This window comes from Nycticebus coucang, chromosome 10 (genome assembly GCF_027406575.1).
Source record: "Nycticebus coucang isolate mNycCou1 chromosome 10, mNycCou1.pri, whole genome shotgun sequence".
Taxonomy (NCBI): domain Eukaryota; kingdom Metazoa; phylum Chordata; class Mammalia; order Primates; family Lorisidae; genus Nycticebus; species Nycticebus coucang.
In genome coordinates this window covers 124,115,881-124,140,480 of record NC_069789.1, presented here as the reverse complement: position 1 = coordinate 124,140,480, position 24,600 = coordinate 124,115,881, and the positions used below count along the sequence as shown (strand labels likewise).

Below are 24,600 nucleotides of genomic sequence, written 5' to 3'. Positions count from 1 at the left end.
CTGGTTCAGAAGGCTCTGAAGTGAGAGGGTTGCTGAGCTCCCATGCCGGGAGTTAGCCAGCCCCGCCTGGGGGTGCAGCTGTGGGTGCAGCCTGGAGGAGGATTGGGTAAGGTGGGTACGGGTGCTCCCAGAATGGAGGCTGGGAATTGGGTCCACCTTCTGAGCCTGGGAATAGGTGGGGCAGGGGCTGCAGGTGGGTTGGGACTGGGACCTTGTGGGGGTGCAGAGAAGAGGGTCCTGGTTTGGGTATGGACTCTGAGGCCTCCAGAGCTGATGGTGGGGAGGGGGGAGAGTGATCTGGTTATCCCTTTTGAGCAGGAACTCCGAGGTGTAGACCCGCCTCTCCGATGGGGTGCTGGGTTTGAGGGGGTCTGTGCGGAGGTGCATCTGGGTCTGGGGACAGGCGGGCACCTGCAGTAGAGCGCCGAGATGGAGTTGGCCCAGTCTCCGAAGATGCCCTTGCGGTACTCCTCCAAGCGCGGGTAGGCGCCGGAGGAGAACTTGCGCGTCTTGCCGCGCTTGCCGGAGAGGGACCACACGGTGAGCTCGCAGCGCGGGGCCACCACCAGCGAGGAGGCGGTGTTCGCCCAGTTCGAGGGCAGGTAGGGCAGGTCGGCGCCCGGCTCCAGCGACAGCTCGGCGCCCGAGCAACAGTTTTCGTAGTAGGGGTCGCTCTTGTCATAGAGCTTGGCGCACGTGCGCGTCCCGTCCTCTCTCTTGAGGTCGCTGGGCACCGGGCAGGCGCCCAGGGCACAGGGGACGGCCGCCAGGGCCAGCAGCAGCGGGCACAGTGGGGACATGGCGACACTGCCAGGCTGAGCCCTCCGCGCGCTTTTAAGCTCCTGAGCCGTGGGAAGGGAGAAGCTGCGAGATAAGGACTCCAGAAGGAAAGAGGGGAGAGGCGAGGGAAGGGCGGAGGAAGGGGGCAGGGCGGAGACCCGCCTAACCCGGCTCAGAAACCCGCATTTGATGAGTGCAAACAAGATGGCTGTGTCCATATGAAACTCAGCACCTTAAGATGATATATGACAACGTTATAAAGTCAGTAAAGAGGACTTGAGGACTAGCCCTTTGCAGGGCAGACAGCGGCGTAGGGTTGACAAATAAGTAGGCAGAGCTGTTAAAAATTGACAAGGAACAGAAAAACCCTTCCTGTAAATAAGGGGAGGCTCCTAGAGGAGGCCGGAGGGAGAGGCTGGGGCCTCCAGGTTGGGCGGGCAGGTCCCCTCCTTGGGAGGCAGGAACTTGGGGAAGGAGTTGGAGATAAGGAGAGAGGCTGGTGGGGGGAGAAGGAAAGAGTGCAAGGAGCCCCCCACCAGCCAAGGTTGGAAATCCAGAATCTGCAAAGTATAAGCTAGGTGTATTTGCATAACCCTTTAAAAATGTTTGCAAGACAATGTACAAAAGACTGGGGGAAATTTCTGCAACATTTTGGGCAGCATAAAGTTAATAGCTATAATATGTAACGAGTGCTTACAAATTGACAAAAATATCACTCCCCACCACACACACACTAAGGACATGGCCAGGAGGGGAAGAGGGAGGGAAGGGGCTGCCACCTTCATTCCAGGAGCCAGGAGACTTTCTTCACTAAGGTTGAAAATCCTGAATCTATGAAATAAATGGTGGCTCTGTTGACCTGTAAAAAAATTTTTTAAATTTTTTCACCCAGCACCTGTAGCTCAGGGGCTAGGGCGCTGGCCACATACACTGGGGCTGGTGGGTTTGAACTCAGCCTGGGCCTGCCAAACAATAATGACAACTACAGCAGCAACAACAAAAATATAGCCAGGCGTTGTGGCAGGTGCCTGTAGTCCCAGCTACTTGGGAGGCCGAGGCAAGAGAATCGCTTGAGCCCAAGAGTTTGTGGTTGCTGTGAGCGTGACACCATGGCACTCTACTCAGGGCAACAGAGTGAGACTCTGTCTCAAAAAAAAAAAAAAAAGAAAAGAAAGAAAAGAAAAAACCAAACCCCCAACCCATCTAGGTAAAATAGACTCAATTCATGTAATATACAGTGAGCTTAATCAGTAAGCAGAGACTAAACAAGCCAAAGGAAAAATTGAACATCACAGGAAGGGCGGGGAGGTTGGGACCCCAGTGCTGGACGGAGACATGGGCATCTGAGAGCCTGGCCAAGCCCCTTCAGAGGCCCTTTGGAGTCCCTGGCCTCCTGCAGGATAAGAATAGGGTTAAGAGCGAGATGTGCTGGTCAGACAGGCTGGGGTCCAGTGCCTCTGTGAGCAAGCACAAGTCTGGGCCTCAGTTTCCTCATGTGTAAAATAGGCAATATTTCTTCCTGCACTGTAGGACTATGGGGAAGACTGCAAGGGATGATAGGAAGCAGGCAGGTTAGAGAGCAGCTGATGAAGCTCCTCCATGAGCTTGTTCACATGACTGCCCCTCCAGGCCTCTTGAAGACACTGATGTATCTATCTCAGAATGCCAGAATAAGGAGTAAATGAATGACTCCATATAACAGCCCTTAGACAGGGTAAGGCTGTTGTTAAATCCAAAGGCTGGAAACACTGGGAAATAGCTTTGAATTTTGACTTTGCTGAGTGACCTCAAGCCAAGTGTACTTACCTTTCTGAGCTTGTTTCCTACTACCTTCAGTGGGATAATAGAAATAGATAATAGAGGTTTCTATTATATAGAGTAACTTATGGCTAATTATAAAACATTAAGAGCAATGCATATCATTGTTATTTATAAATATATTATAAACACTTAATATATAATATTGCATAAATATAATAGTATAAATGCAAATATCTAAAGCATGAAATGCAATGCCCAGAATATGGTAGGTACTCAATAAACAGGCGCTATTATGACTATTCCCATAAGACACTGAGGCCCTGGCCTGTGGACTGGCCTGGCCTGCCCCAAGAATCCTTCTTTCTCCCTTCCTCTCATGATCCCATGAAATCTAATCTCCAGCTGCTAAATTCCCAGAGGGCCTCCTTGACCCCAGGGACACAAAACCCTGGCTCTCTGGCTCTGTACCACCCCAGATACAGGGACAGGAACACAAGACCCACAGGAGCACAACACATAGCCAGGACCCAACGGAACCCATGAGACTCAGGGTATAGGCACATTTGAATCGAGTGACCCACACATGAGCAGGGGTGTAGGGACACCTTCCCAGAGTCACCCACTGATGGTCACTGTTAAATCTTAGAGAGCTGCATGCATTGAGTGTAGACACATGCTTGGTACATGGTCCTGGGAAAACAGTCACAGACAGTTCTGTCCCCAAACAAAATCACATAACCACCATCATAGACAAGCCCCCCACCCCCCACCACTCCTGCCCCACACCCCACGAAATCTCACACATGCAAAATCTCAGGCACGTATCTGACAGCTCACACATGCTCACACAGACATGTGACACAGATGTCACACACACAGCATCCTCACCGAGAAGTAAGTTCCTGTTTATTAACACAAACTAGGCATAGAGTAGAAAAACAAACATCTATCACACACATTTTTTTTTTTTTTTTGAGACAGAGTCTCATTTTGTCACCGTTGGTAGAGCCATAGCATCAAAGCTCACAGCAACCTCAAACTCCTGGGCTCAAGCGATTCTCTTGCCTCTGCCTCCCAAGTAGCTGGGACTATAGGCACCCACCACAATGTCCGGCTATTTTTAGAGACAAGGTCTCCCTCTGGCTCAGGCTGATCTCGAACCTGTGAGCTCAGGCAACCCACCCACATCAGCCTCCCAAGTGCGGGGATTACAGGCATGAGCCACCGCACCCGGCCCCACACACTTTTTTTTTTTTTAATGGAAGAATGTCCTGGGCGGCACCTGTGGCTCAGTGAGTAGGGCGCCGGCCCCATATGCCAAGGGTGGTGGGTTCAAACCCAGCCCAGGCCAAACTGCAACAGTTGTGGCGGGCGCCTGTAGTCCCAGCTGCTCGGGAGGCTGAGGCAAGAGAATCACGTAAGCCCAGGAGCTGGAGGTTGCTGTGAGCCATGTGGTGCCACGGCACTCTACTGAGGGCAGTAAAGTCAGACTCTGTCTCTACAAAAAAAAGAAAATGGAAGAATGTCCTGCCCTTGAGGAACCCCTGCACCCTTGAGAAACTCAGATGATAAATCACTAATTAGAACACAGTGTGAAGAGTTACAACCAGGCCTAACAACGGACTCTGGGAATGCGATGGGAAGAATGACAGATTTGTTTGTTTTTTAATATCCACTGATAGATTTTGATTTGTATAACAGAAAGTCTTTTCAGATCTCACAACCTTGGTTTGACATTCTGCAGCAGATCATAACAAAGGAGATTGCTATGCATGTGAAATTGCCACCAGAAGAAGAAAGTATTTGACACTATCAGGGTTGCACCTGAACATAAACATTATAGGTGGCACATAATTTAAATGAAAATGCTAAATGTGTTGCATAAATACAGGAAAATACTCAGATCAGTACTTAAGTTCATATCAGAACTCATTACAATTGCGAAACAATATGGCACTGAATGGGATTATTTCTAGATTATTCTTAAGAGATAGTATAACCCTAGAGCAGCCATAACAGTGTTTGGAAGCAGTGGTTCCCAAAATGTGCTCCCTGCACCAACAGCATCAGCATCCTCTAGGAACTTGCTAGATGTTCAGATCCTCAGCCCCATCCTAGCCCCACTGAATCAAAAACTTTAAGTTTGGGGCCCAACAATCTGAGTAGTCTTAACAAGCTCTTGTGGTGATTCTGTTGCAGACTCAAGTTTGAGAACTACTAAGTTAGGGCTTTGGTCTAAAACTTCATGAATCACTGGTGGTTTATTACATCTAGAATTTTCGGTATTGATGCCTCAATTTGCTAAGATCCTTTAAAAGCATTAGTCCTGATTACAAAAAAAATTCCATTAGCAAATAGAAAAAGGAACATCTCTCTGGGTTCCAGGGGGACCCTCCTAATACAGTGCCTGGAACCCAAATGCCTGGAATAGACTTGAATCTTCTCCAACTAGGCAAAAGAGCAGTCATCATCTAACTTTAGGGCATCGTTGATGTCCATTTTCTCAGGTATACTGCTGCAGGTGACATGTTGACAGTTCCCTGGGTCCCACAGACCAGAGGTATCAACCTTTAAAATGCTGTGATCTTGGGGCTGAGGGCTGGGGTTTGGAGGGCCTGGTGGAGCAGGGAAGGTCTTGTTAACCTACAGATTCCCCTCAGCTTCTGTGAACCGGTTTAAGTTCTGCATTTCTACGGGTTCCCAGAAGATGCCAGGCTGCCGTGGGCCCCTGTTGGAGTAGAGAGGCTCTCTAAGAACTGACAGTCTCCGCTCAGGCAGAGGGAGCAAGAATCAGCCGAAATTTGGAGCGTGCCGCCAGGAGGAGGTGGCAAGAAAACAGAGGCAAGTAAGGCCAGACGAACCCGGGAAGGCAACTGAGGTTGAAAGAGAAAGTCAGAGGGAATTCAGAAGGAAGCTGGCAAAGAAAGCTTAATTTGAGTCTCCTAAGCGGTTGAACAGCTTTGGCCCAAGAACCGGTGCTGGAGGTTCAAGTCCTAAGCCACGCCTCAAGCCGAGCCCCAAGAAGGGGCGGGGTTTCATTAGTAGCAGAGCCCAGAAGCGCTCGACAGGTGGCGCGGTAGCTCACAGAGTGAGCCAGCGGGTCCTGGAACCAGAGTTCAAATCCTGACTCTCTTGGTTCCATGCTGTGTGAGCTTGGTCAAGTTACGCAGCCTCTCTGAGGTACGGTGTCCCTCATGTGTGAAGTGGGCATAATGCCCACAGTTACACCTTCTTGGATTTTTCAGATCTGTAGGGAGGCTTCCTGTTTTATGTGTATATTAGTCATTGGTATAGTCTATCTCCTTTTTCTTTATCAATTTTGAGTTAAACTGTAGCACTTTTCTGTCTTTTTTTTTTTTTTTTTGAGACAGAATCTCAAGCTGTTGCCTTGGGCAGAGTGCCGTAGCATCACAGCTCACAGCAACCTCCAATTCTTGAGCTTAAGCAATTCTCTTGCCTCAGCCTCCCAAGTAGCTGGGATTACAGGCGCCACCACAATGCCCAGCTATTTTTTGTTTGTAGTTGTCATTGCTGTGTTGGCGGGCCCGGGCTGGATTCGAACCCGCTAGGTCCAGTGTATGTGCCTGGCGCCTTAGCCGCTTGAGCTACAGGCGCTGAGCGCACTTTTCTTTCTTTCTTTCTTTCTTTTTTTTTTTTTTTTGGTTTTTGTTTGTTTTTTTCAGACAGAAACGCAAGCTGTCACCCTGGGTAGAGTGCCGTGGCATCACAGCTCACAGCAACCTCTAACTCCTGGGCTCAAGCAATTCTCCTGCCTCTGCCTCCCAAGTAGCTGGGACTACAGGTGCCCGCCACAATGCCTGGCTATTTTTTGGTTGCAGCCAACACTGTTGTTTGGTGGGCCCAGGCTGGATTCGAACCCGCCAGCTCAGGTGTATGTGGCTGGCGCCTTAGCTGCTTGAGCCACAGGCTCCGAGCCCACTGTAGCACTTTTCAAATTATCAACATGAACCAACACTTGGCTTTGGAGGTCCTCATTATGATATATTTGGGGTTTTCTTTGGGGGGTTTAATTTGAGTTTTTATTAGTTTTTTATTTTTTGAGACAGAGTCTCACTTTATCGCCTTCGGTAGAGTGCTATGACATCACAGCTCACAGCAACCTCCAACTCCCGGGCTTAGGCAATTGTCTTGCCTCAGCCTCCGAGTAGCTGGGACTATAGGCGCCCGCCACAATGCCAGACTATTTTTTGTTGTTGTTGCAGTTTGGCCGGGGCTGGGTTTGAACCTGCCACCCTCAGTAATGGGGGCGGCGCCCTACTCACTGAGCCACAGGCGCTGCCCACTTCAGTGTGTTGTTGGTGTTGGTTGGTTTTTATTATTATTATTAATCAAGGGCCTTAAAGATAGAAAAAGATTTCAAGGAACAATCCTGGATCAATTACGTATCAGCTTTCTATTGCTGTCATAACAAATGATTACAAACTGAGTGGCGCCTGTGGCTCAAAGGAGTAGGGCACCGGCCCCATATGCCGGAGGTGGCGGGTTCAAGCCCAGCCCCGGCCAAAAACTGCAAAAAAAAAAAAACCCAAATGATTACAAACTTAGTGCTTTAAAACAACACAAATTTAAAATATTTTTAATGACTGAAACAAACAAACAAAACCACCTAAAACCGCAGCTTCTGGAAAAACGACTTATTCTTGTCCATCTTGTAGTTCTCTTCAAACATGTCCGTGGCCTCCCTTAGGGCCTTGCGTTTAAGAGCAGGGTCTCTCTCCGGGAGGATGAAGCTGGTGGATTGCCTGAGCTCTGGATTCAAGACCAGCCTGAGCAAGAACAAGACCTATCTCTAGAAATAGCCGGGCGTTGTGGCGGGCACCTGTCCCATCTACTAGGAAGGCTGAGGCAAGAGAATCGCTTGAGCCCAGGAGTTTGAGGTGGCTGTGGGCTGTGACACCACAGCACTCTAACCAAGGGCAACAAAATGAGACACTGTCTCAAAAAACAAACAAACAAAAAAACCAGGTTCTCTGAAGACATGCTTGTTGATGACAGTTTTGTCCAAGGGGATATCCACAGAGTACCTTGGGGGCATGAGGTGATTGTAGTTATAAACTTTCACAAAAGACTTGATCTTTGACCGCTAGGCAATCTTCTTCTTGCCCATGGCAGCTGTCACTTCATGGGGATAATGGTCAATTCCAGACACCAGAGCATGGCTGTAGGGGCGGTCTGAGGTGCCATCATCATTACTCATGATGACGGCTTTGTGCCTGGAGTAGCATTGGGCCAGGACCAACACCATCTTCCTGGGTTTCATGAAGTTACCCATTTCTGGTGCCATACCAGCCCTCAATCCCCAGAAGGCAGATGGTGTCAGATCGGAAAACCCAGTCTAAGATTCCACTCACCAACAGCCTAAAACAACACAAATTTATTATCTTATAGTTCTCAAGGTCAGAAGACCAAAAGGGTCACTGGGTTAAAATCAAGGAGTCAGCAAGGCTGTGTTTTTTTCTGGAGGGTCTAAGGGAGCATCCATTTCCCAGTGTCTAGAGGCCACTTGCATTCCTCAGCTCGTGGCCCCGTCCTTCCTCATCAAAGCCAGCAACACAGCGTCTTTAAATCCCTATGTCCTCCTCTCCTGCCTCCTCTTCCAGTTTGAAGGATCCTTGGGGTTAGTTTGGATCCACCAGATAATCCAGGCTAATTTCCTTATTTTAAGATCAGTTGATTAGAGGCTATAATTCCATCTGTAACCTTAACTAACCCTTGCTATGTAACAAAACATACTCACAGGTTCTGAGGACATCTTTCAGGCGAGGCATTATTCTGCCCATAAATTAGCATTTAGTTTTATTGCAAATGAGGAGTATTCTCTTTCATATGAAGAGAGCAGCTACCCAGGTGTCCTGGGGTTCCACAGTATCAGGGGCCCAGGCTCCCTCCAACCTGTTGCTCCATCATCAATTGTGGCTTTTTCTTCATGGTCCAAGATGACTACTTGAGCTCCATCCATCACATCTGCATCTCAGCCAACACATGGAGGGAGGGAGAGAGAAGGGAATGCTCTTTCCAGAAGTGTGGTGCCTGACTCTCCTGTCTCCATCTTGCTGTCAGAACTTTCCTACAGATGGGCACACAATGCCACAAAAAGTTGAGTCTGTACTCAGATTACCCATGTGCTTAGTCAAAACTCAAATTTACTATTCCTGGGGGGAAGAATGGATATTGAGGTCTTGTCAGCAAGCTGGGGTAAGAGGCAGTTTGAAGGGATGACAGAATCAGTCACGACACAGATCTCCAGGACAAAGCAGGGATTCAGCCTTCCTCAGATCTGGGACTAGTGGAGGAAAGAGGGAGTGTGGTCGCTATAATGGCCTCCAAAGACATCCTGGGCATAATCCTGGAACCCAGGAATATGTCTGTATTTGGAAAAAGAGTTTGCAGAGTTATAGATTTTGAGTTATAGATCTTGAGATGGGGAGATTGTCCTAGATTATTTGAAGGAAATCTAAATGGAATGCCAAGTGTGTATTTAAGAGGGATGAAGATTTGACTACAGAGAAGGTGATGTGATGACAAAAGTGAGGTTGGAGGGATGTTCTCTGAAGATAAGGAAGGGTCCATGAGCCAAGACACACATGTGGTCATTAGAAGCTAAAAAAGGCAGGCACATGGATTCTCCTCTGAGGCCTCCGTAAGGAACAAGCCCTGCCAACCCTAAAATAGGCACCTTTAGGGCCTTCAAAACTGTAAAAGAATATATTTATGCTGTTGTAAGCCACTAAGTTAACAGCAATTTTTTACAGCAGCCATTTGGAGTAAACACAGTGACTTTGCCCTAAAATCTCCCAATTCCCCAGGATATGTAAATGAGGAGATCCCCTGGGAAAATGAGTGTTGGGTGAAGTTGTCCAGGGGACTAAAATGATTATGGGGAACTTGGGGGAAGGGACTTCCAGAAGGCAAGGGCTGAATTCAAGTGACTGGCACAATTCACTTAAAAGCCTAGTAGTAATAAAAATATGATAGTGGCCACCGGACATGATGACTCACACCTATAATCTTAGTGCTTTGAGGGGACAAGACAGAAGGATTGCTTGAGGCCAGGAGTTTGAGATCAGCCTGAGCAATATAGCAAGACTGTGTCTCTAAACAATTTTAAAATTAGCCAGGCATCATGGTGCATGCTTATAGTCCCAGTTACTTGGGAGGCTGAAGCAGAATGACGGCCCAGCCCAGAAGTTTGAGATTACAGTGAGATATGGTGACACCACTGCATTCTAGCTGGGCAAGAAGAAAGAGAGAGAGAGAGGGAGAGAAATGGAAGGACAAAACAGAAAAGAAAAGAGAAAAACCTGGCTTGGCGCCCATAGCACACCACATACACTGAAGTTGTCGGGTTCAAACCTGGCCCAGGCCAGCTAACCAACAATGACAACTACAACAAAAAATAGTTGGGCGTCATGGCGGGCACCTGTAGTCCCAGCTACATGGGAGGCTGAGGCAAGAGAATCGTTTAAACCCAAGAGTTTCAGGTTGCTGTGAGCTGTGATGTGACAGCACTCTATGGAGGGTGACATAGTGAGACTCTGTCTCGAAAAAGAAAGAAAGAAAGAAAGAAAGAAAGAAAGAAAGAAAGAAAGAAAGAAAGAAAGAAAGAAAGAAAGAAAGAAAGAAAGAAAGAAAGAAAGAAAGAAAGAAAGAAAGAAAGAAAGAAAGAAAGAAAGAAAAGAAAAGAGAAAAGAAAAATCTGCAAGTACTAAGGAAAACAGACATTTATCAAAATTGTAGGGTGGATCAAGAAACCACTCTGCTCCAGCAGACAACTGTGTTCAGAACCATGGAGAGAGGCCCAGGGTGCTGCCTTCTCAGCACCCAGCCTAGCTCTTCTTGGGTGTGTGTGTGGGCGGGGCTGGGGGATGTTTCCAGCAGCCAGTCCCTTCAAGGGAACTTTTAGAATAAGAATCTTTGCTGCTATTGGCTTTTCAGGGTTCCAATTTGGATCTGAACTTAAGATGATTTATATGCACAGGAATATAAAGCTAATTTGTCCTCCTTGAAATCAGAATTAAAGATATGAATTTAGGGCCGGCACAGTGGCTCATGCCTGTAATCCTAGAACTCTGGAAGGCCAAAGCAGGTTGATTGCTTGAGCTCACAAGTTCAAGACCAGCTTGAGCAAAACTAGAGTCTCTACTAAAAATAGAAAAACCGAGGGAAGAGAATCGTTGCTGTGAGTTATATGAACCCATGGCACTCTGTCCAGGGCAACAGCTTGAGTCTCTGTCTCAAAAGAGAGAGAGAGAGAAATGAATTTAGGATGTATTACACTGCCTTCCCATTCAAAATATTTTTCCCTTCCAAAGTGAGGAATTCATTTCTTGGGGAAAATTGTAAATCTCTGCCCCATTGACCTCAAGCTTGGCTATGCCACTTGTTTTTGCCAATGGAGCAGGGGTGGAAGGGAAGTGTCGTGTACCATTTCTGAACAGAAGCTCTAAGGGCCAGGGCACGGCTCACTACCGTGAGACCAGCAATAGGGCTGCACCTTCATCCTGTATTCCAGGGAGGAGCTGAGACTCAGCCTACCCATGGATGGAGGTGGAGCTTGAGTAAGCAATAAACCTATGTAGTCATGAGCCATTGAGACGTGAGGTTTACTTGTTACTATAGCCTAACCCAGCCTAAGCTGACTGATAATGAGTAATCAGAGAGAAGGGGTGGCGCCTGTGGCTCAAAGGATTAGGGCGCAGGCCCCATATGCCAGAAGGTGGCGGGTTCAAACCTAGCCCTGGCCAAAAACTGCAAAAAAACAAACAAACAGAGAGAAGGAGGTTGGTGAATCCATGTGGATATATGAGATGACCTCAGAGAGAGTGTAAGAAAGGAATGGAGATGAGAAGCTAGAACAGGACCTTGAGAAGCTCCAGTATTTAAAAGGTGAAAAGAAGAGAGAAAGGACCATAAAATGTGACTGAGAAGAAGTGGCCAGAGGTTGAGGGGAAACAAGCAGAGTGTGTGATAAAAGGGACAATTCATGGAGAAATGGGGCCATAGGAGCCAGGATCAGGCATGGCCCAAGTTAGAAAGAAGGGCAGCTCATCCCTTGTGACTAGGAGCAAGGTGCGTGTGGGGCCAGGTAGGAGAGCAGCAAAGGTGTTGAGGAATTTCTAACTGGAAGCTTCTATGGAGTAGAGAGCAAGGCAACGTATTTGGAGAAAGATGGGGGAGATGATGTATCAGTGGATTGGAGGAAGGAGAGAAGCTTTGAAAAAGCTGGAGCGAATCTATGAAGGGACAAACATTTGAAGAAATAGTGATGCCACAGAGATGGGGCAGTTCAAAAGAGGCTGGTGCCCCAGATTGTTTTCCCTCCCCGCCCCACCCTGGCCCCCTACTCCACAGCTACTGAATAAAAGGGGACCAAGCTACTGAATGAGAGGGGACTTGACGGCTTTATACCAATGGCAGTTTTGGGGAATACAGATGGCAGAAGAACCCTATGTAGCTAGAATTCCTCAGCTTTGAGAGAAATTTGTCTTTCATTTCCATGTATATCGTTAAGGGTGTTTTTGCTTGCAAAGGATAGAAAACTCTAACTCAACTGGCTTTTAAAAATGAGGTAAATTTGGCTGGGTGCAGTGTCTCATGCCTGTAACCCTAGCACTCTGGGATGCCAAGGCGGGTGGATTGCCTGAGCTCAGGAGTTTGAGACCAGCCTGAGCAAACAGAGCCCGTCACTACTGAAAGTAGAAAATTAGCCAGGCATTGTGGTGGGCACCTGTCATCCCAGCAAGTGGGAGGCTGAGGCAAGAGGATTGCATGAACCCAGGAGTTTGAGGTTGCTGTGAGGTAGGCTGACATCATGGCATTTCTAGTGTGGGTAACAGAATGGACTCTGTCTCAAAAAAAAAAAAAATGAGGTTAATCTAATGTCTCACATAAAAGTAGGTAATGATGGGTATTACCTGTGGCTCAATGAGTATGGCGCCAGCCCCATATACTGAGGGTGGCGGGTTCAAGCACAGCCCCACCAAACTGCAACAAAAAAATAGCTAGGTGTTGTGGCAGGCACCTGTGGTCCCAGCTGCTTGGGAGGCTGAGGCAAGAGAATCGCCTAAGCCCAAGAGCTGGAGGTTGCTGTGAGCTGTGACACTACAGCACTCTACCAAGGGTGACAAAGTGAGACTGTCTCTAAAAAAAAAAAAAAAGTAGGTAATGATTATAGACACAAAATCCTTAATAAAATATTACCACATAGAATTCAGCAAGAGATCAAAAGAATTATACACCATGACCCAAAGGGACTCATTCCAGGGATACAAGTCTGGTTCAATATTTGAAAATTAATCAATATAATCCACCAAAGTAGGCTGAAGAATAGTGATCATGGCTCATGCCTATAATCCTAGCACTCTGGGAGGGTAGATTGCTTGAGTTCAGGAGTTAGATCTGCCTGAGTAAAAGCGATATCTCTCTACTAAAATAGAAAACACCAGCCCTGAGTCATGGCAGGCACCTGTAGTGCCAGCTACTTGGGAGGCTGAGGCAAAAAGATTGCTCAAGCCCAGGAGTTGAGGTTGCTATGAGTTCTGATGCCACAGCACTCTACCTAGGGTACAGAGTGAGACTCTGTTAAAAAAAAAAAAATGATGATCATGTAAATCAATGCAGAAAAATCATTTGCCAAACTTCAACTCCCATTCATGATAATTAAAAAAAAAAATCTCAGAAAAATAAGAATGGAGGGGGATTTCCACAACTGGATAAAGAACATCTATAAAATCTTACAGCTTGCACAATATGAAAAAGAAAAAAAAGCCTACAGCTAAAATTATACTTAGTGATGGAAGACAGAATGCTTTCTTCCTATGGGTAAGGAAGAAGGCAAAGAGGTCCTCTTTCACTATTCTTTTTTTTTTTTTTTTGAGACAGAGTCTCACCCTCAGTAGAGTTCTGTGGCATCATAGCTCACAGCAACCTCAAACTCTTGGGCTTAAGAGATTGTCTTGCCTCAGCCTCCCAAGTAGCTGGGACTACAAGTACTCACCACAATGTCTAGCTATTCTTTCACTATTCTTATTCAACGTGTTACTAGAAGTTCCATCCAATGCAATAAAGCAAGAAAAGGAAATAAAAGGAATATAGATCAAAAATGAAGAAACAAAACAGTTTGCAAATGACATAGTGATAAACATAGAAAAATTCAAGAAATCTATGAAAATACTTGTAGAGCTAATAAGTGAGTTGAGGAAGATTATAGGATACAAAGTAAACTACAACCCCAACTATATTTCTAACTAGTAACAACAAATGCATTCATTCTATCAACAGATTTAGTGAGCAACTAGTGAACCAGGCACTGTTCTGTGTGCTGGGGACACAGAAGTGAACAAAAAAGAAAATAATCTGTTTTGGACACTGAAATTAAAAGTACAGTACCATTTGCAATCACTTAAAAAATGGACCACTTACATGAAATTGGCAATAAAATGTATAGGACTTACATGCAAAACTCTTATGGAAGGCATTAAAGGAGACCTAAATAAAAGGAGAGATATCCCATCTTTCTGGATTGGAAGACAAAATATACTAAAGATACCAATTCTCTCCACACTAATATATAGGTTCAATGCAATTCCTATTAAAAGTTTTGCAAAACTTTTTATAGATATTCTAAAATTTACATGGAATGCTAAAGGAACTAGAATAGTTCATTTTGAAGAAAGAGGAGGAGGAGGAGGGAATTAGCCTACCAGATTGTTTTTTCCTTAATGAATATATATTTTTATTAATTTATTTATTTTTATCGTTAAATCATAGCTGTGTACATTAGTGCAATCAAGGGGTACAATGTGCGGGTTTCATATACAATCTGAAATATTCTCATCAAACTGTTCAACACAGCCTTCATGGCATTTTCTTAGTTATCCTATGTAGACATTTGTATTCTGCCTTTAGTAAGTTTCGCCTGTACCCATTCTAAGATGCACTGTAGGTGTGGCCCCACCCATTACCCTTCCTCCACCCTAACCTCCCCCCTCCCTTCCCCTTCCTTGGCCCTTTCCCCATAGTCTTGTGCTATAGTTGGGTTATAGCCTTCATGTGAAAGCTATAATTTAGCTTCATAGTAGAGCTGAGTACATTGGATACTTTTTCTTCCATACCTGAGATACTTTGCTAAGAAGAATATGTTCCAGCTCCATCCATGTAAACATGAAAGAGGTAAGGTCTCCATCTTTCTTTGAGGCTGCATAATATTCCATGGTATACATGTACCACAATTTGCTAGTCCATTCGTGGGTCGATGGGCACTTTAGCCTACCAGATTTTGAGACTTCATATACTCTGCAGTAATTGACAGCGTGGTATTGGTAGAGACGGATGTATAGCCCAAATGCAACACATTAGAAAACCCAGAAATACATCCATGCGATTATGCTCAATTGATTTGTAACAAAGGTCCACGATGAATTCAATAGAGGAAAAATATTTGAGAACCACAAAAGAACATTTAAAGTGCACATATGAGTCATGCATTTTAAGGATAAATGGATATTTGTCACTCAACTTAAAACAAAGGACATCAGAATATCACTGGAGCTACTTGTGTGCTCTTCTTGATTCTATTCACCAGATAACCACTGGCATGACTTTTTGTTCCGATTTGTTTATTGTCACATTGATTTTCCCTTTGGCTTAACCACACGAGTGGGTAGTTTGATTGTTGTTGAAACTTACCAAAATGTTATCTTGTTACATGTAGCCTTCTATAGCTTGTTTGAACTGACTCAATATTATGTTCCTGTGTATGTTAGAAAGAGGTGCAGAGATGGATTTGGGAGTGTCAGAGGTTTAATTGATAGGCAATGTCTGGGGAAAAAATACACAGGGGAGGAAGCAGAATCTGCCAGGGAAAGCCTGGAAATGGGATGCATATCTGACACCTGGGAAAGGAAAGGGACGAGGCGGAATTGGGCAGGGAAAGGCTCAGAGTGGGATGCATTTCTAATAAAGGCTTGACCAATGCGATGGGGAGCTCCAGAGCAATGGTTGTCTCTTAGAGGAGCCTCCCATTGGGTAGACGTGGCCTAACCTAGTAGCCATGCTCAGTAGTCATCCTTGGCTTCTCTTGTCTTCGCTCACAAGCTGAGGCACATCCTGGAGACACTTCCCTGTTTTGGGGCAAGTTCTTTTTTGAAGGGGAGTCTAAGTGGTGCTTCTCCACCATTGCCTCGGCTTGAAGACTTATCCATGTTGAAATATGTTCATTCATTTTTCTGCTGCATTATTCCACACCATAATTTCATTTATCTATTAGTATCTATTTGGGTTGCCTCTAATTTTCTCCTATTACAAACAATGCCACAAAGAACAGACTTGTGTCTGTCTTGGAGACTATATGTGTCTCCAAAGCGTATGTGTAAGATTTTCTCTTGAGATCTCTTAGATATAGAATTTGTGGCTCATAGGATCTGAACATATTAAACTTTCTGAGAAAATGCCAAAATGTTTTCTGTTAGATTCTTTAACACACCCATCATCTTACACTACATTCCTCTTTTCACTTAAGCGAGCTCGAGTGGGTTTCTATTGCTTGCAATCAAATTAATTCTAACCTACCTAAGTCATCAAAAATGACTTCGTGATGACAACTCTCTCTGTGATATTCCTCCTGAGAGATCCTCACCCTGAAAAGTCATCTCAGGTTTAGAACCATCCAAGGTTATGGGCAAATAAACCATAAATACAGGGCGGCGCCTGTGGCTCAGTGAGTAGGGCGCCGGCCCCATATACCGAGGGTGGCAGGTTCAAACCCAGCCCCGGCCAACAACAACAACAACAACAAAAAAAAAAAAACATAAATACAAATTTGACACGTCCTTAGAAATACACTCACACATGCAGACCCAAGGTCCATCTTAATGCCATTGTCCTGTGGATCTGACCCAGCCACAGCCTCCTCGAGATAGCTTATTATTTAGCCTAATGATGCTTGTGATGTTGAAGTCACTTGCAATTATATCTTTCATGACTTGTTTTTTTTTTTTTTTTAGACAGAGTTTAACTCTGTTGCCCCCGGGTAGAGTGCCATGGCATTGTAGCTCACAGCAACCTCAAATTCTTGGGCTCAAAGTGATTCTCTTGCCTCAGCCTCCCTGGTAGCTGGCACTACAGGCACCCACCAGAATGCCCGGCTATTTTTTAGAGATGGGGTCTCGATCTTGCTCAGGCTGGTCTGGAACTCCGGAGCTCAAGCAATCTGCCCCCCGGGCCTCCCAGAGTGCTGGGATTACAGGCGTGAGCCACTCACTGGGCCCGGCCCTAAATCGCTCGTGACTTATACTAGAAAGCATCCTGGGTGATCTTTTCACTCCTCGTTCTTTCTTTTCCTTTCTTTCTTCAGGCTCGCTCTCCCCTGGTCACAGATGCTGGCAGGTGTTCAGTCATTTCTACCATCACATATCCAAACAAGGTCAATGTCACAAATTGTTTTTCTCATTGTTTATGGTCACAAATTGTATGAGAAGCACAAGAACAATAACCCTTTGAGGGCTTCACAGACAGGGGTCTGGAGACAAGAATATACGGGAGGTAGTTGGTACATAAATACCTAAGATGCTGGGACAGTTCTATGGTTTGATCCCCTCCAAAACTCATGTTGTCCCCTCCAAAACTCATGTTGACAATTGGTCCCCAATGTGGCAATACTGAAAGCTGGGGCCTTTAAAAGGTGATTGGGTTATGAGGCTCTGCCTTCACTCATGGATCAATCTAGTCAAGGATGAATGGATTAGGGGGTTAATGTGTTCTCATACGAGTGGGATTGGTGGCTTTGTAAGGAGGGGATGAGAGATGTGAGCTGGCGTGCTGGGCGCCTCCCTCCACCCTGTGATGCCTCGCACATCCTCGGGACTTCCATAAGGAAGAAGACCTCACCAGATGAGGCCCCTTGACCTTGGACTTCTCAGCCAGCATAATTGCAATAAATAAATTCCTTTTCTTTATAAATCTCTCAGTTTCAAGTAATCTGTTATAATCAACAGAAAACAAGCTAAGACAGGTTGCAGGTGGGTCCCAGGGGCAGACACTTGGGTCTCCACTAATGACACACTGCATAAAGAGGCAGAAGGGGTCTAAGATGTCAGAACAGCCCTGGGCCTCCCGTGGGAAAGATTCTAATTCATGTGCCCCAAATCCTTCCCCAGGCCCCAGAGACCAGTCCCCTTCCCGGTCACTCACCTTCTTCGGGGCCTTCTGGAGCCAGCACAGTCAGAGCTGGGTTGGCTGCTGCAGGGAGGGTGGAGGGCAGCCCGGCAAGGGAAGGGGGAGGGCTGCTGTCCGCAGAGCCAGCAGTGGTAGCCCGAAAGGGAGAGATGAAGCCCCCCTAGGAGGGAAGGTGGCACTCTCCCACAGGCATCCTTTGCTGTCCGGGCTTTACCCCACACAGGTTTATCTGCGCTTTTTGAGACTCTTTGACCTGAGGAGATAAGGGTCCTCCTTGGCGCCCTTGCTTCTGGGCCTCACTGAGCCTTCTTCAGGTTTCTGGCCTCAGTCTCCTCTTTTGGCTCTCAGCCTGCTGCTCTGTGTTTGACTGAGTCTATTTTTCTTTTCTTCTTATTTTTTGAAACAGAGTCTCACTCTGTCACTCCTGAGCTTAGCCCATTTTCTTGCCTCAGCCTCCCAAGTAGCTGGGACTACAGGCACCTGCCCGTAGTGCACAATGCCTGGCTAGTTTTCTTATTTTTAATAGAGATGGGGGTCTCGCTCTTGCTCAGGCTGGTCTTGAACTCATGGGCTCAAGCAACCCACCTGCCTCAGTCTCCTGGTGTGCTAGGATTACAGGTGTGAGCCACTTCGCCTGGCCTTGACTGTGTTTCTAAACTTCCAGCTCCATCCGGGATATCATTCCTGTCTGAGTGCCACAGTGCCACAGAAAGTGCCACAGAAAGGCAGTCCCAGTCCCACTGATATAGGAAAACCCGGCCTGAGGTTGGCCCTAGCCGCCAGGGGAAGCTCTGGGCTGGGGATGCCAGAGCAGGGAGTGGCCAGGTGACCTAGGTGAGCCCAGGGAAAGGGAAACTTGCCTGTGTTCACCTACCGAAAGGTGACTTCCTGAACGGAAGGATCCTGGGGCTGTTGCCGTTTCAGCCCACAACGAGGAGCTATAGGTGCCCTGATGGGGCAGAGGTGGGGCTGGGAGGGTTGCCCACGGAGGGCCAGTGAAGGGATACCCAGCAAGTATTATCAAGGAGGGGCTCCTAAAGGGGGGCCATGTAGGGGAAGGAATACCACCCAGAGCGTGGGTGGAGGTAGGAGGTGGAGGACACGGTCAGTGAGGCCAAGACAGCAGAGCGTGAGGAAAGGACAGGCCTCCCGCGGTTTCCTAGCCGGCATCTTGAAATATCATTTATGGGCTCAGGGCCTGTAGCTCAAGCGGCTAGGGCGCCAGCCACATACACCAGAGGTGGCAGGTTGGAGCCCAGCCTGCACTTGCCAAACAGCAATGACAACTACAGCCAAAAAATAGCCTGGCGTTGTGGCAGGCACCTGTAGTGGGAGGCTGAGGCAGGAGAATCGCTTAAGCACTAAAGAGTTTGAGGTTGCTGTGAGCTGTGAGATGCCATGGCACTCTACCCAGGGTGACATAGTGAGACTCTGTCTCAAAAAAAAAAAAAAATCATTTAGCTTATCTCTATTTCTAAGTCACAGTAGTTATTAGAGCTGCCAGGACTGACTTTTACTTAATGCATTAATGAAGAAGCACATAAATTACTGTAACACAGCCTGAAAAAATATTTTGATCACTGCATTACAAAAAAGTTGGATTCTTTTGTCCTGTGTATTTTCTTTCATTCTGAGAAGGACCCAAAGGCTTAGCAAGGCTGCTATGACGTCTGATGTGTGAGCAAAGTTAAGGAGGCCACCCAAGGGGACCATAGAGCACAAAGCTGGAGGGACCCGGGACCCCTGATGGCTGAGTAGAGCCAGTGGGACTGGGCACCTTGGGAGGAGGAGCTGGTAGACAACCACACTGTGAACTTTCCCCCCTGGGCTTGGGGGCTCTTTGTTACAGCAGCTCAGCCTTTGTGCAAACTCCACCCAGCATGCAGCCTCTGCTTCCAGTTGTCCTCACTTGTGGGGACTGGTCCAGGAATAGTGGGGCTCGGCACTTGCTGTCACAATTCAGGGACTCATTTTAAGAAAGAGAATGGGAAAAGATTGCATTTTGTTAATTTCATAAAAATATATGGCTACTAGGCTGGGCGTGGTGGCTCATGCAAGTAATCCTAGCACTCTGGGAGGCTGAGGTGGGTGGATTGCTCCAGCTCAGGAATTCAAGACCAGCCTCAGCAAGGCCAGACCCCATCTCTACTAAAAACAGAAAAATTAGCCAGGCGTTGTGGTGGGTGCCTGTAGTCCCAGCTACTCAGTAAGCTGAGGCAAGAGGATTACTTGAGCCCAGAGTTTAAGGTCGCTGTGAGTTCTGAGGCCACGGCACTCTATTGAGGGCAAAAGATGTAATATACCTGGCCCAGTGTAATTTCAACATATAATCATGCTAAAAAATTATTGATGACATACTTTAAAGGTTTTTTCCCAAAGTAAATCTTCAATTTCTGGAATAAATTTTACAGTTACAGGTGCACCACCTACATTCCAAGTGCTCAAAGCAACATGTGGCCTGGGGACCATGTTAGCACAACCTTAAATGCACCCTGCTGTTCTAGATTTTCCATCATAGATGCTGATAGATGTTCTTATTACTGAGGCATTTTTGGTTCATATTACTTTATTATTTTTTTTTTTTTGTAGAGACAGAGTCTCACTGTACCACCCTCAGGTAGAGTGCCGTGGCGTCACACGGCTCACAGCAACCTCTAACTCTTGGGCTTATGCAATTCTCTTGCCTCAGCCTCCCAAGCAGCTGGGACTACAGGTGCCCGCCACAACGCCCGGCTATTTTTTTGTTGCAGTTTGGCCAGGGCTGGGTTTGAACCCGCCACCCTCGGCATATGGGGCCGGCACCCTACTCACTGAGCTACAGGTGCCGCCCCATATTACTTTATTTTTAACACAGTTGCATTCCCCTTACCTTCAGATGGACCACACACACAATCACACAACTACAATGTATATGAAGATAAAATCATACACACCGATAGGCTGAAGAATGGTGCTTCAGAGATGCCCAACCTCATCCCCGAACCCTAGGTATGTCTTATGTCACATGTCAAAGGGACATAGCAGATGTAATCAAGGTTTCTGACTTTAGTCTGGTTGTGGTGGCTCACGCCTATAATCCTAGCACTCTGGGAGGACGAGGCAGGAGGATTGCCTAAGCTCAGGAGTTTGAGACCAAGCTGAGCAAAAGTGAGACCCGGTCACTACTAAAATAGAAAACCGAGCCAGGCGTTGTGGTAGGCACCTGTAGTCCCAGCTACTTGGGAGGCTGAGGCTTCAGCCCAGGAGTTTGAAGTTGCTATGAGCACTCTACCCAGGGCCACATAAACCAAAAAGAAAGGTGTCTGACATTAAGTATGGACCTTATCGAGGGTTATGAGAGTGGCCCAGTCTACTCACATGAGCCTTTGGGGGAGAGAACTTTCTCTGGCTGGAGGCAGAAGAGAACTGTGACAGGAGAGTGATGGGAGCAAGTCCAAACACAAGACGACCTTGATGCGTCACCTGGTTCCTGCAAGATGCAGGACCTGAGTGCCAGGAATAGGGAGAGGCTCTGAGAGCTGAGGATGGACCCCAGATCCAGAAGGAAGCAGTGACCCCAGCCCTACAACAGCAAGGGACAGCCTTCTGCCAACCACAGGACCCAGCCGGGAAGCAGCCTCCTTCCGGCCCCAGCAGGCACCAGCGCAGCACGTGATTCCAGCCTGGGAGACCCAGAGGAGGAAGGCTGACAGGGAAGGTGGGATGCTGACTCCCAGGCCTTCCAGTTAATCGATGTGTGTCTTTTTAAGACACTATGTTTCTGGAAATTTTTTTTTTTCTTTTTCTTTTTGAGACAGAGTCTCACGATGTTGCCCTCAGTAGAGTGCTATGTCATCATAGCTCGCAGCAATCTCCAACTCTTGGGCTTAAGCGATTCTCTTGCTGCAGCCTCCCAAGTAGCTAGGACTACAGGCCCCTGCCATAAGGCCTGGCTATTTTTTTATTGTAGTTGATTAGCTGGCCTTGATGGTGCCGTAACCACTGTGCTATGGGCACCTAGCCCGTTACTGGAAATTTCTTTTTTTTTCTTTTTTTTTTTTTTTTAAATATCTCTTTATTCCCAAGATTTCCTCACTTTCTTTCTTTTTTTTTTTTTTGTAGAGACAGAGTCTCACTTTATGGTCCTGGGTAGAGTGCCGTGGCGTCACAGCTCACAGCAACCTCCAACTCCTGGGCTTAAGGGATTCTCTTGCCTCAGCCTCCCGAGTAGCTGGGACTACAGGCGTCTGCCACAACGCCCAGCTATTTTTTGGTTTGCAGTTCAGCCAGGGCCGGGTTTTAACCCGCCACCCTCGGTATATGGGGCCGGCGCCCCACTCACTGAGCCACAGGCGCCGCCCCCGTTCCTGGAAATTTCTTATGGCAGCAGTATAAAAGGAAAAGGAAGAGTGGGGGGGGGTCTCAGTGTGTGCCACACCTTTGGGGAGCAAGGCACAATTGTAAGAGGGACTTTACCTAACAAATGCAATCAGCGTAACCTGGTTTCTTGTACCCTCAATGAATCCCCAACAATTAAAAAAAATGGAAAACACACCAACACACACACAGTCCCACTTGACAACGAATGTCTTCTCCTATAGTTTATTTCAACAAAGATTATAATAAGTAGAAAAATAAACATTGTATGGGAAGTCAGTTTAAGAATTCATACACAAATACATAGTGAAGGCTGGCAATAAATTAAGACAAGAAGTTGAGGTATAAATAAAATCTATGAGTCCACAACAGGTGGCAGGTGGGTCCAAGTTCTCAGGCACACAGGTGTCCACTGGCAACACATTTCAGGTCCCAGGTGAGGAGGCGGAAGAGGTTGAATATGACAGAGGCCTCCAGGCAGCCAGGGAACTCCTGAGGGGGAGGAAGGGACGGGTTGGTGGCTGCCCAGTGTCTGGGCTCTCGAGTCCTGCCCACACACCAGTCCCTCTCCCAGTCAGTCACTCACCCTCTTCGGGGCTTCCTGGAGTCGGTGCAGCCAGTTCCGAAGGCGGCCCCGGGGCCTGGGGCCTGCTGTGGGCTGAGCCCGGCCCTGTGGGCAGAGAGGGTTGGCGTGAGACAGGGCCTGGCCTCAGGGACAGTGTGTCGGTCAGAGCCCACAGACATGGGGGTCCCGGGGCCCGAGCACTCACACAGGCCTGGAGCTGGGACTGGATGTGGCGCAGTGTGTGAAGGGGCTGGTCCAGGACTTCCCGCAGGGCCTCATCAGTTACCGCCTCCAGGACCTTCAGTGTCAGGGCCAGCTCAGCCTCTAGGGCCACAGGGCGCTCCCACACCTGAGGAAGAAGGAAGACAGGAGAGATTCCATGTGAGAGAGAACAGGCGGAGGAAGAGAGGGACAGGTGAGGATGACAGGTGGAGAACAGGTAAAAGGGTACAGCCAATGTGCTCTGGTGGGAGAGTGGGTTGGGGCAGCACGTTGAAAGAGAGCAGAGGGACAAGCAGTAAGGAGAAAGTGACAGGCCCAACTATGGTCAGAAGACTAGAGTGAGGAGGACAGGGATGGGCCTGACTCTGTCACCTCACCTGCAGCTGCCTCAGGCTCCAGGGCCGGGGGAAGAGGTGGGAGCTGCCTCTGCAGTCCTCTGGCAGGAGAGACTCTTCCTAAGAAGCAAGGGCATACGTTAGCCCCAGCACCAGGGGTTGAGTTTGGACCTCTCTGGTGGGCCTGGAGCATGGTGGGGGGTCACTGCCAGGAAGTGACCTAAGAACAGGATGGGGGGGGTCACTGCCAGGAAGATGGTTGAGGCACCTCCCCTGCAGGAGGACATGAGTCAGGCTGGCAGCCAGGGCTGGAGTTGGCCACTGCAGGGAGAGTGAAGGGCAGCCCAGGGAGGGATGTTGCGGGGTGGGTGGGGGTCCTGTATCAGCAGAGTTAGTGCTATAGCCCTAGAGGAAAGGATAGAGTTTGGCACCAACTGGAAGGAACGGAATGGTGGGGAGACTCACAAAGGCATCTTTGAACCTCTTGAAGGTCTGTAGCTCCTTTGGAGAGAAGGACTTGAACTGGGCTAGGTGGCAACCCTTTGCTTCTGGGAGGGCTGTGAAGGGCCTGGCGACAAGAATTGCTCCAGTCCTGGTCAGCACTGTGGCCAAAAGCACCAGCACCAGCACCAGCACGCAGCCCCCTGCCATGTCTGTGTCAGGGAAGGAAAGGAAGCTGAGGGCTGGGGAATGTTCAAGGCTGAGGCCAGGGGCTGTAGAGTGCTGACCACCATGCACAGCAATGTGGGGCTCACCTAGTTCTTTCCTAGTTTCTGGTCTTCGTCAGCACAGGGGTACCCCCGCTGTCCTCTTTGAGGCTGTCACCCAAGTTCTCTTCCTTGGTCTTGTTGAGATCCTCTGGCCTCAGTTTCCTCTTCCAGATCACAGCCAGCTGCTCTGTCCTGAGTGTGTCTCTGAGTTTCCAGCTCCGTCTGGGGCACAATTCCTGCCCGAGCTTCATGGTGCAGCTTTTAGGCTGTACAGATGGGCAGTCCCATCTGATGTAGGAAAAGTGAAAATACTGGCCACCAGGGGAGCTCCAGGCTGGGGAAGCCCAGAGCAGGGCGGGGTAGAGTGAGACAGGTGAGCAGCTTTAGGGAAAGAGAAACTGACAGACTCAGGGATTGCTCTTCTGAAGGTGAGTTCCCAAGAGGCTTCCTCAGTGCTGGGGCAGTTCCAGCCTGACAAGGAGGGGTGACAGTGCCTTGATGAGGCTGGATGCAGGAGTGGAAAGGCGAGAGGGACATAGAGACCAGCCTGTCTGCCGGACACCCCAGTGGAGGAGGGGAGGGAAAGGGCACTCCTAGGAGGTGCTGCTGAAAGAACCTGGGTGCTCACCTAGGAAGGTCGTTTACAGGAGAGGAAGAGACCCAGGAAGGAGGCTGC

At 47.8% G+C, this 24,600-nt stretch overlaps 2 protein-coding genes and 1 pseudogene across 2 annotated transcripts; all 3 read right to left on the bottom strand.

Annotated features, from left to right (window-relative positions):
• Positions 1 to 52: 52 nt before the first annotated feature.
• Positions 53 to 807, bottom strand: SYCN (syncollin). Its single transcript, XM_053606172.1, has 2 exons — positions 386 to 807; positions 53 to 270 (listed from the first exon to the last, which is right to left on the bottom strand). The coding sequence occupies exons 1-2, from the start codon at positions 798 to 800 to the stop codon at positions 53 to 55; spliced, it is 633 nt and encodes a 210-aa protein (XP_053462147.1). The 5' UTR covers positions 801 to 807.
• Positions 808 to 7,168: 6,361 nt separating this feature from the next.
• On the bottom strand, positions 7,169 to 7,834 carry LOC128597194 (60S ribosomal protein L27-like; annotated as a pseudogene).
• A 9,777-nt stretch (positions 7,835 to 17,611) lies between these two features.
• Positions 17,612 to 23,865, bottom strand: LOC128596602 (interferon lambda-3-like). Its single transcript, XM_053606170.1, has 8 exons — positions 23,680 to 23,865; positions 23,257 to 23,334; positions 22,863 to 23,006; positions 22,679 to 22,762; positions 22,496 to 22,584; positions 21,094 to 21,205; positions 17,752 to 17,896; positions 17,612 to 17,622 (listed from the first exon to the last, which is right to left on the bottom strand). Exons 1-8 carry the CDS (start codon positions 23,863 to 23,865, stop codon positions 17,612 to 17,614), a joined length of 849 nt encoding a protein of 282 aa, XP_053462145.1.
• Between the last annotated feature and the right edge of the window lie 735 nt (positions 23,866 to 24,600).

What these genes read in the sequence shown, in the direction of transcription:
- SYCN (XM_053606172.1), bottom strand. Translation starts at nt 800, where the DNA reads ATGTCCCCACTGTGCCCGCTGCTGCTGGCCCTGGCGGCCGTCCCCTGT. An exon ending in GCCTGTCCCCAGACCCAGAT is followed by an intron (nt 271 to 385) that starts GCACCTCCGCAC and finishes CCCCACCATCAG; the next exon opens with CTCTGGAGGCCTCAGAGTCC.
- LOC128596602 (XM_053606170.1), bottom strand. Translation starts at nt 23,865, where the DNA reads ATGGCAGGGGGCTGCGTGCTGGTGCTGGTGCTGGTGCTTTTGGCCACA. An exon ending in GGAGCCTGAGGCAGCTGCAG is followed by an intron (nt 23,007 to 23,256) that starts GTGAGGTGACAG and finishes CTTCTTCCTCAG; the next exon opens with GTGTGGGAGCGCCCTGTGGC. An exon ending in TGTGTTGCCAGTGGACACCT is followed by an intron (nt 21,206 to 22,495) that starts GTGTGCCTGAGA and finishes TGCATCTTGCAG; the next exon opens with GAACCAGGTGACGCATCAAG.